The 12,204-nt window shown below is 31.6% G+C and overlaps 1 protein-coding gene across 2 annotated transcripts in view; it reads right to left on the reverse strand.

The window, feature by feature from the left end:
• Positions 1 to 3,144: 3,144 nt before the first annotated feature.
• The window catches only part of LOC127728441 (potassium voltage-gated channel subfamily H member 6-like), a 130,740-nt gene continuing 121,680 nt past the window's right edge, over positions 3,145 to 12,204 (reverse strand). For both annotated transcript variants that reach the window (XM_052235800.1, XM_052235799.1), the window contains 5 exons: positions 10,544 to 10,789; positions 10,060 to 10,184; positions 9,366 to 9,559; positions 8,794 to 9,031; positions 3,145 to 7,356 (listed from right to left, as the gene is read on the reverse strand). In XM_052235800.1, coding sequence (XP_052091760.1) covers positions 7,060 to 7,356; positions 8,794 to 9,031; positions 9,366 to 9,559; positions 10,060 to 10,184; positions 10,544 to 10,789 — 1,100 coding nt within the window. In that variant the 3' untranslated portion in view covers positions 3,145 to 7,059. The remainder of the gene's footprint in view (positions 7,357 to 8,793; positions 9,032 to 9,365; positions 9,560 to 10,059; positions 10,185 to 10,543; positions 10,790 to 12,204) is intronic.

Below are 12,204 nucleotides of genomic sequence, written 5' to 3' on the forward strand. Positions count from 1 at the left end.
TTTTACATAATTGAATATTTCATCAAACTTTTCAGGCTGGATTACTGTTTGGTGTTGGAGCATACCATTTCTTTAAAACAAGCAATAAACGAGTCTATAATATACGACAGCTTAAAAAGGGCGACCATGTCAAATACAAGCGTGAACTCTATTCTCATCATGCCGTAGTTGTAGATGTTTATCCAGAAAATCAGACGTATAAAGTAATACACTTCACTGGTGAGAAAAAGTCAGGCATTCCGGCAGAAATCAAAGAGGAAGTTTTTCATTTCGATTTTGAAAAAATCATATTAATCCATTATAGGTATGGACGTTTAAATAGAAGTGAAACTGTAAAACGTGCGTACAAGCTGTTGAAACTACAGGATGAAATGCGTGTTATTTATGATATCCTCACCAATAATTGTGAACATTTTGCTACTTGGTGTATAACTGGAGAAGCAAAAAGCCAGCAAGTCAATAAAGCTTTAGCACCGATTGCTCCTTACATCAACTTTGTAGGTTCACTAAACAGACCTTATTAGAAACAGCCATTTAGCTTTGAAATTCAAATCACAAGAAGTTATATTATAAATTAACATACCAAATTAAACTTAAAGCTAATGATAAAACTTCCCTGGTTTTTTTTCCACAACACTTTTGAAGTTGTGACGATGCTTTCAATAACAATTTAGTAACACTTCAAACTTGCATGTACAAAAATCGTATGCACGCCTTTATGTAGCCTTGTGTCTACGTAAATGTAATAAGTCAGTTCTTTAAGTCAATACAACTGTACAAATTAAATATACGGAAGATTGTTTCTATCGTCAGTCAATCCACGAGTAGCTATCAATAATATCACTCGGATTAAAAATGATATTTAATTATATAGTATATCTATGTACATCTCACCATTGAGTTTAAAACATTTTGGGATACCCTTTATGCTGTAAACCGTTTGGTTTCGGTCTAAATGTGAACAAGAATTGCAAACGCTTCAAGGCGTAGAGCCAATTTCCCATTAATTTATTTGACAAGTCATTTTCAAAAAAATCTTTCAATCTCTACTTTGAGTCATAGTCTCACAGTCAAGGGTACTTACAATAGTTTGGCTTATCTCTCAACAGGTCACAAAATAATATAATAGCTAGAAGGCCAAAAACCTAAATGTTCAGAGACTTTTTCAAATTTTTAGTATTTATCCCCAATATGTACGAGAAGAAACTAAAATTATGTTGGAAGTAAAGCAACTTATTGTCTTTCGAATACAAATTAATTCATTTTGGTTACTGATGTCTTTCAATGCAAACTTTGACAAAATAATGTAAAATTTGCAATTTTGTATAAAAAAAAATACCTCCAACAGCAACATATAGTTCTGGATAACTTGTAAATTTTATTGTAATATTTGATAAATGAGAAACACTATTTTAAGTATATGATATAGACTCTCTAATGTATAATTTATAGTAGGATTTGAAACTTTTAGATAGTGTCACTCACAAATAGGGAATAATGGCCCTACTCCTTTATAAGTTTAAGTTTGATTCATTGTTATTTTCTTAACGAACCCTGCTCGTGGCTCTGATATAAATTGACAAGTTGCCAATTTTCATGCCGACAGTCAGTGGTTTCTCCACCAATAAAAGCTTGCCACCATAATATAGCCAATGTAACCGAAAGTGGCTTTAAACACCAACAAATATCATTTTCTGAATGTACAGTGGCAAGTATTACATGCATATTCAGGACGAGAAAATAACAGATAATTGAAACGTAGGTTATGCATGGTTGATCGACCTGAATAAATTGTGGAAGATTTAACGTGACTAGAAAAGGGTCTTACAATAACAGGTGTTTATACGTGCCGTCCCTCTTTTCCAAAACGTATAAACTAGTTTAAGCCTGAGAGTTTTCCGTGTGTTCATGTTTGTCTTTGAATGATATAGAAGGTATCTAGTTGTGTCAAATGAAACTCCAATGGATTTTCTTCAACATTATTCAAACTTTGCTCATTGATGCACAAAGATTGAATATGTACATCTCCTGTTTTGGACCGATTTGAATTCGCCCAGGTTTCTAATGTGTAAAACCACACATATGCTATGTCACTAAGTACAACTCCAACAGTTTCCATCATCTGTATCTTATAGAACACCTAAATGTATTTTATTTCGCAAAAAACTTCCACAAAAACAAATATTTAAGTTACTATAATAAATTATATCTTCTTTCTAAAGACCGAACCATTCTTTTGTCCGAGAATTTATTTTACTTATTTAGCTTCCATGGAAACTTCCATATTCGTGCATATAGATTGGTTGCACCTATGAAAATTGATGAAAGTTCAAATCTTTATGGCACTAAAGGCTTTTCTTCAAAACATTGCACGGTGTGATGCAGGTCCAGGTATACTATTGGTCTTGTTTACAGGAAAATCATCTAAGATCTCAGAAGGAATTTCCGAAAAAAACCCAGTGATAACTGATATCACATTTCCTGGTGATGACATTTTTCAAATTTTAACCTCACTTAAACAAAACCTTGGTGTCACATCTCTCATTTCTGACGCTCTACTAAATGCTAATTTAAAACCAAATGAAATGGTAATTTAGCTTGTTGCAACCAATTAATAAACTCATCATAGATACCAGGATTAAAATTTTGTACGCCAGACACACATTTCGTCTGTAAAGGACTCCTGTCCATTCCTTTAGAGGTCTGTGAAAATACTAAAGATACTATATATATAAGATCTCTTGGAAGGTAAACAGCACTAAATGGAACGTTGAAAGAGCATTTCTTTCATGTTTTTCTAAATCATTTACAAGAATACGAAAAATGGTCTTGCTTCTCAAAAGGTTTTTTTTTATGAACATACAGTTGTGTTCCCTCCCCAAAACTTACAAACTAGCTTCTGCAAATTATATCAGATGTGACTTTACACCATTTAGATTGCCAGGATTCAATCAAACAACCAAAAAATACTTATATTCTCTATAAACCTAATCAGTGATTTTTGATAAGAGTGACAAGCTGTGTTGCATTATTAAATGTTGATATAGAAACTTATCATGATTAGGTAAGGGAGAGTTCATTACAAGAACTTTTACCCAGTGATACCAATATGTCATTGACATGTAAAAAGAAAAACAACACTCCTTTTTATTTTTACAGCATTTTTTTTCTGTCAAACCAAAACTTACTCTCTCTACAAAACATACAAAATGACTGCCATGATGCAAGTACAATGATTAACATAATAATAGTACTAATCTCATAATTCTGACTTCTTATGACTGTCTAAAATAATTAAGACAACAAAAATATGTGAATTCTATTTTTATGGCTCTTTCACAAAATGTTTTATAATACTAGAATGTTAAACTGCTTTAAGAAGAAATATATGATATTTTAGTCATATTTTTAAAAATGTTTGTGAAAAGGGCTGCTATCTTTTAAAAGTTGAAAAAGGACACAATCACTTTAAAATGATATACCATATGGCCACAAGGTTGCCTATTGTTGCTTATATCCACTTCATTTTGAACTTTAGTGGATAGTTGTCTCATTGGCAATCACTTTATTACTTTTATATAGATCTTTAATTAGTTAAATAAGAAGGATTAATCTTAGACGCTGTTGACAATTATATTAAAATGACATTCTGTTCATGCTCCCAAGGTTTGTTATTTAAGGTTCATTAGCAATATCCCATGAATATTCATAACAAGAAGGTATTAAATAATATATCAAACAGGTAGGTTCTGGAAAGTGGATTGACTAACATGAAGAGGGAGAACTGAATTGCCATAGAAAAAGACGGTATGTTGGGTAGGAGCAGATATTTGACTTATTATAGGTGTCCTATGGACCCATAAACAGCTGTTGCAAGGGTTCTTAAACAAGCATCAAGCAAAGAACCCAAAAAATATATTGTTTATCATGCTTAGACGGTTTGCATAATCACATAGTTAGAAATTTTAAAGTAAAGTTGTGAATGATTTTTTCATTAAAAGAAGGTATGATAATGCCATTTAATTCATCCCTATCAATATAAATATTACAAAATGTTTTAATCATCATCTTTTAAATACCCTACATCCATTTGTACTTAAGATATAATAATAAACTTTGATTCACTTCTAACATATTTTCTCTTGGCTTTCAAATTTATGGCATTCATTTAAAAACATTGTCAAAACTGCCCCAATTTTGAAATCTTGTCATCAATATTTAGATATAAGAGCAGGCCTACCAAGCAATAAAATATACTAGATGTACTTTCTAAATGTGTTGATGTAATTTAAATATGTTTTTTCGTAATTCTGTTGCTCTTTATTAGTTTACATAAACTATGCCTTCATTGATACTTTTATTAAACATGCTAATTATGATATACATTGTATCTTTAATGTCAATGTAACAATAACAAGACATTTTTTACTGTAGTTACAAACGCATATATTGTGTTCATTTGTCAGTTAATGTATTAGAAATTTTTTTTTCCAATTTGAGGGCAAAATACCTCCTGGCACACCTGCTTATTAATTCCTGTTGATTTCTATGCCATTGAAATTAAATATTTCCAAAGCAGGTACAATAGATAAACAGAACTGGGGACCATTATTTAGGGTTTGATAATTAATTTTATTAACAACAGATGGAATCTAAAAACATGCCACTTGGAATATTTGGTATTTGAACAAAATTAAACAGTCAATCTGACTTAAAACTAACCATTAAACTAGTTTGAATTTTCACCACAATCAAGCATTGATTATGTAATGAAAGAAATTTGACAGAACGACCTGCTTAATGTAAAAACAATCAATATCATGTCCTTTTCTACTTAAATTTTAAGCAAAGAATTCTTTTCTATTTCTAGTGTTTAAATAAAGAAATTCATTTAATGTTAATTGGATCCTATAAGGATTCTGAGCATTCATTCAAACAAACGTCTATCACACTGCAACAATATAATTATACATATGTACATAACAGAAACAAGGAGTATTTTAATGGAGGCAAACAGTGTTAATTGTGTATATACAAAACTAAAGGAATAACAAGGAATGTTAAAATATTCCAATATGGTTAGAACATTTATCAACAGCATTAATTTGATAAATTTGTATATGTTGATTGAATCAAGTATATATGCAAGAGGAAACTGACATTACTAATCCATTTGTCTTCTTGAACAATAAAATATGATTAAACTAAACTAATCAACAACTTTAAATGTAAAAACATCTATAATAACATATCTATGATGTAAACACAAGTATAACTTAACTTGATGCATTTATCATATATTTTATATAAAAATGTACGTTTTTTTACATTGTAATTCATGTGTGCCAACCTATGAAAGTACAGATAATGTAACTGATAAATGCAGAAAACAAAAATCCATGGAAAATGTACATCTATTTTTTAATCCTGATAACTTAGATGTACATCCTCCTTAGAAGACATGTGGGCTGTGTTTCCTGTTTGGCTTTGAAAGTCAAGAAATCAACGAGACCAAAAATTCAAATAGTAGGTGCACAATTTCCTTCCTGCAGAAGTGTCTCATAAAATTTAGTTAGTTGTTCTGGCAGGAGTTGTACATTAAAGCTGTTCCCAACATTAGAATCACATCTTTAACCCCTGTTGGTCAGATGGAAATTTTTTTGAAATTGAATTGATGTGTAAACAATACTCACTGAACTAGTATATATATTTGTTTAGGGGCCAGCTGAAGGACGCCTCCGGGTGCGGGAATTTCTCGCTGCATTGAAGACCTGTTGGTGGCCTTCTGCTGTTGTCTGTTCTGTGGTCGGGTTGTTGTCTCTTTGACACATTCCCCATTTCCATTCTCAATTTTATTTTGAAAAGCCCATTAGAGTTCTACAAGTCTGATGCTGATTCTACCGGCCTGACACTAGCAGACTAACAGATTAACTAATGTAAATTTAAAATATCAGTTCTGTACTATCCAGAATATCATACTGATGTAAAAACTAAATAATAAACTACAACTGTGTGAGAAATCACAAAAGGATACCCTCCTCCTCACAATACTAGTGAACTGAAGTTAATAAATATGATTATCTCCCCTTCAACAAGTTGGACCATGATCATATTCCCCTATGCACAACCTCAGAACTATAACTTTGTAAAGTTTCATCAATATCCATCCAGCCGTTAAGGAGGAGTTGCACTTACAAGGCACATGGACAAAAAAACAGTCAGACAGACAGGATGATTCCTATATACCCCAAAAACTTTGATTGTATGGGTATAATAACTGAAAAAATATTACAGAGAAGTAATATTTTAAAATAAACGAATTGTCTAATTTAAAAAGATTATCTTTGAAATGTGTTTATCATTATTCACTGAATAATTCAGTTGTTTCTTTTTTTTATAAAACTACTTTTATAAGAACCTTTTCTAGAAACTATACAAGGACAAGTCTCATATTTTAATCTGTGTTTAACCTTTAAAAAAAACTGTTAATCCATGACAATGTATGAATTATTGTTATCAACGTGATTTTGAAATAAGATCTCAAAAACATTACCTGTATATTCACCATACAACAATACATTGTAGTAATTAAGTAGCATCATTAGCATCAATATTATACAAGCAATTACACATTGCCAGTAAGCACTTATTTGTACAATTTTAACACAAAAATCAACATGAGGTTAAACAATAAACAAAACAAATAAGAAACAAAAACATCAACAATTACAACTGCAACCGCACATGTGTTAACCAGTTTTCTTGAAAGTGATCAATTCTATCACTAGTTGTCTTTAACAAAAAAAAATCAAGTCTGTTGAAACAAAAATTCCTGAGGTAGAACACTAGTAAAATCCAAGCAAAAATCAGTTATTTTGTATGAGCCTTATAATTTTTACTTTCTTACAATTGTATAAATTGATTTAGATCAAAGATCAAATTAAACTGACCAGTTGCAAGTAAATTGGTTCACACGTTTGGTTTAGGTTGTAAAGAACTTTGGCTACTATCAAACCCACTACAGAAAACTGGAAGATTGCTAGTCACTTCATATCACTACTACACAACTGTATGTTGTTTTGAACCAACAGTTTTAGAAGTTTTGTCTGCACTGATTGTGGTAGACACTTCTGATTGGCTCTTTTGAGAGTCTGCATTTGATTTGTTTACATTGTCAGTTGTTGAGCAAGCTCCTGATAGACTAGTAAGTGGTTGATCAATTGTTGATTTTTTATTTGGCATGGCCTCTTTTTGACTTTCCACTTTATATATATTTGAATCTTTAAATTTTTGTTTATTTTTTTCTAATTCTTCTTCAGATCTTCGTATCCACGGTGATTCTAAACACTGGTGATCCTACAAAAAAATATCAATTAAAGATTATGTCTTTCCCACTTTTCAGCAAAATTAGTAATAAATATTTAACTAAGTGCCAAATCATCAAATGCATCAGAAAGTGTATAGTCTTTTGTAAGTTCTTAAATTCATCTGATCAGTTGAATAACGTAATCACTTCAGATTCAGTTCAGCAATAGAATTGAAAATGAAATACATGTGTTTAGATAGTATTCCAAAAATCATTGGTTTATTTATAGATTATTACATGGCATTTTCCATATTGGCCCTGGTATCAGCCCTAGACTCCCATATCAAGCCAGAGGGCTTGATATGGGTCGTGGGCTGATACCACGGACCATATATATGGAAAATGCCATGTAATAATCTATTTATCACATATTTTCAAGCAAGAGAAAAAAGATAGTATATACCAAATTATGTTTGATATTTTCAACAAAAATTCAAAAAAAAATTTAACGAAAAAAATTTAAAAAATGTATCACAGTGAGTTAACAAAGTTCGTATCCCAGTGAGTAAACAAAGTTTTGTGAAAAGTTTAACAAATAATTAACAATAAATATATTAATTCCCAGAATTGTAAATATTAAACGACTTTAAAAAGTGTTACATTTCCAATTAATGCTGACGAAGAATACACCATATCGCTACTATGATTTGGAAATATGTTCCGCTTGAACTTTCGATGTCATACAACAATCGCTTTTTCATTGTGACGTCATATATTTTCTAAATTCTTTATGACGTCCAAATTTTACGGGAACTTTTGTGATTTCCACTGTTGATTTTTTACATTTTTTCTACTACAGCAGATTCGTAAATTTCTAAATTTCTTTTCATTGTGTTCTCATTTTTCATTTCTTGTATTACATACATCGTCATTTGATCTGTGAGAAACCTCTCCTGATCGTCTAACTGCTTCGGATGACAACTTGTTTACAAATAGTTTTTGATTGACAGGTTACCAGAAGTTAAACTCGGGGGCTCGATATGGATTTCAAGGGCTGATATCGATATTGGCCCCGAGGGCTGATAACCAACCTTGACTTCCGGCTATTATTGGCCATGCAAAAACGTACATATCAGTACAAAATATGTGATAATAAGAGTTATTCTTCATAGGTACTTTCGTTTAAATAGTTTACATCCACATTATTTGGTCTTTGGTTGTCTCATTGACAATCATACCAAATCTCATTATTTCTATACTTAATATGTTGGGAGAATTCCTCTTGTTCTAGAAGACCGTAGTGGTTAAATATCATTGACCCATTCTTCCATACCAATATCGTCTAGAGTTAATTAATGTGCCCAAGTTGCATTTTGGTAAAATCTATATTTTTTTTAGTATTATGATAATCACATAATATACATCTGTTCATCATACTGACATTTCTTAAAAGATAGTGTAAGAAAAACAAAAGAACACTTACATACCAGCCTCTCTTGATACACCAGGTGGCTTGTGTCATTGGCTGTGGATCCTGGACTGGAGATTGTATCATCATCAAACTCACTAATCTGATTATAGTCTGGGGGTGGGGGCAGGTTACCATCAGGGGGTGATTCCTGGGTATCTGACTGGATGTGTTGTGCAGGACCAAGTTGTGTTCGTAATATATCCAAAATCATAGCAATATCTGAACACATCTTGTTCTCTAGTCGACTTAGCTGTCTGTTAAGATAAAAATAGAAATAATTTCCTAAACCATGTTCTCTAATCTATTTAGATGTTAACACAAATGAAGATGTTAAAATAACAATGAAATAGCAAGCCAACAGTACAAAGGGCTAGTGCCAAGATCTTATCTGGCCTAATGAATACGAGTATTCAAATAAGTATAATTTTCATGATTGATTGATGTAAGAAAAGTCTGACCTATGAAGTTTTTTATGTTTTTGCTAATTTTCTTTAAATGCTGAAAAGGGCAAGCTATCATATCTGTTAATAATTGGTTTAAATAAATTAAAATAACACTATAAATTAAGGGTATCCAGAGGGCTTTTACCTTGTCAATTCATCAAGCCTTCTTTCCACATCCTGAGGACTTGTATGTCCTGCTGTCTGGAACACATCTGATGCTGGAATAAATTGTTGTCCCCCTTGACATTCCTCAAACTGGGAGTGTGTGGAAGGACTGGAAACAGGAAGTGTCATGGATGAGGTGGACTTTGGCACACTGGAACTAGAGGTCACTCTCCTCTGTAAAGGAAAAAGATATATTTAGATTAGATAGGGAAGCTGGTGATGTTACTGATAATATTTATCACTTTGTTTTTTGGATGGACAGATTGACAGACTGATGAACATATGGGTCAAACACTGTAATACGCAGCTGTTATTACATAGTGTGGGGTAAAGGGGCCAATAGACACTCTTCACAAAGGTTTAATTTTAAAATTTTCATGCCTCGAAAGATATTCACCCTACTCTACATGAAGTTTGACAAAGTCACAACTTGTTAAATGGCCACACAAGGAACGGTTTATTGATTTTTTCAGTGTGAAAGGTAGCTTGATAAGCTCACATTTTATTAAAGGTGAAGCTGGAATAAGTAGTAAAGAACCCTTTCTCATTAAACCATGCCAACATTTAACAGATGACAAAAATGAACCACCTCTGTGTGGTGCATTGTTAAAAAGTGATTGTGAGGAACATTGATGGACATACAGATATTACTTTATCAGGATATGTAGTATTACCTGGGTATCAGAACTTTGACTATGTTCCTGTAACAATGGAGTAGCGTCTTGGTCATTCTGTTTGCCTTGGTGCTCATATCTGCCTGTTACAGCATTAACTAAACTGTTAACATTGGCAAACGCACCTGGAAATCCAAAATGAGACAAGTTTGAATAATTAAATTATAAGGTTGTTCAATGAAAAAAAGTCCAATATGGCTAATCAAGTCACAGTAATCAAGTAACAAAAATAACAAGAAAATAAGACCTAAGATAGTGTTTGCATATATATATATTTGAAGTTAGGGCATATCACAACAAAAAGAACAAAGTTGGATTTTTTTTGTATATAAGATTAATAGTTAAGGAAGTTATTTTACTTTGGTCACAAATCAAATCTCAAAATGAAAGAAATCATTGGGAGCTTAAGATCAACCAAATTTATTAAACAGTACTATGAATTAGCTCAAAGATATGATATAAATCTCATCACAAAAGTACAAACCAACAAGAGATGAACCAAATCCTGAAGGTCTTTTACGTTCTTCTTTGGATTCAAAGTCATCAAATTTTGCAGGTGTAATATCTTGTCCAGCTTTGGCTGGTGAAAATTCTAAAATTCCTACGCCACTTTCTCTGATGTCTTCTTCACTTGATTCAAATGACATTGACATTGTAGGTCCATCTTCTTGACTTTTATGTCGCCGTAATCTTTTAGCTCGAGAAGGTCGGAATTTATATTCTGTTTCATCTATATAATAAATCATATAATGTGTAAATACTCATCTAACTATTCTTGTGTAAAAAACATAGTTAAAGGATTTTAGATGTAAACATGCTATGCATGAATTGCCTAGATGAATTTAACAAAAATAAAGAGAAAATATAAAATGTAAATTGTATATACTTTAGTCAATTGTTCAAAGGAGTAGTTTTGATAACACCCTAAAATGGTCCCTATTTTTAGCTACAATTTCAAATTATGATTTATCGACCAATATCACAATGAATCATAGCTAATTCAATGACTATTAGGAAACATGTCTTTTTGTTGAAAATTTATGACTTGTGTTCTAAACATGACGTCACAAATAGCACTCATTTTGATTTTCTACGAAAATTCAATGAAAACTGGTGAATTTCCATGATTTTTTAGCCGGAAACATAAAGGGCATGCATTGACACAGAAGTTCTTTTAACAAAATGTTTGTTATAACATTTTACATATCTGACTTGAATATTTAGTTTGTCAATGCCTGCACTCTATGTTTCCTAGGCCTAAATTAGGTTAAAATCTAGACAATTTTGTCAAATTTCACAAAAATCTCCATTTTGACCTATTTGGAATGTAAAAATCAATGCTTTAAAACTAAAACTCTGGCAAAAAAAATCCCATGTCTTTTTATCATTTTAAAACATTTATTATCTTGAAACATTAAACTTGATAATCGGGACCAATTATGACCCTTACCGAACTTACTTCTTAAAGGCGTTGAATTATATAATTCAAAGAGAAAGACTTGACAGTAATGAAAAGAATAAATCTGCCCAATAACCATCAATGCACCAGTGTGTTAACTTGAGATTTAAGCACTTTATCATCAGTTTGTTAACATTGTAGCCTTGAGATAGCATAAGGACTTATACTAGTACATGCTTGTTTTCATAGAAAGGGCAAGGTTCACTTTTGCTTAAAATGAATTTGAATTTCAACTTTATCATAAAACATCAAAGGTCACAATTTTGTTCTTAAGGTAGATGGGGTGTCTAAATTATAATCCATAGATTTTTTTAATAATTTGCCAAAATGTAGTTTATATCATGCTTTTAAAAAAAAAATAATAAAAAGAATGGGTCACGGGGGCTTATTTTCACGCTACAGGTTGTTCAAAATTGACAGATTTTGTATAGATTATGCATGGAAAACCCAATTTTCAGCCATAAAACGAAAACTACACCATAGAATTTTGAGATAAAATATGAGAAGATAGCTTTAATAGTATGCTTTCAGATAAGAAAAAGAAAAAGTGGGGTCACCGGACCTGTTTTCTTGCTACATAATAAAATAGGTAAATTCCTAACACATTCTATTATAAAAGTACCTTTATCTGAATTATCTGCCCTTACATTTGAGTTGCCTCCCCTTATGTGGCAAAGTTGGAAAAA

This window comes from Mytilus californianus, unplaced genomic scaffold (assembly GCF_021869535.1).
Source record: "Mytilus californianus isolate M0D057914Y unplaced genomic scaffold, xbMytCali1.0.p SCAF_2, whole genome shotgun sequence".
NCBI lineage: Eukaryota > Metazoa > Mollusca > Bivalvia > Mytilida > Mytilidae > Mytilus > Mytilus californianus.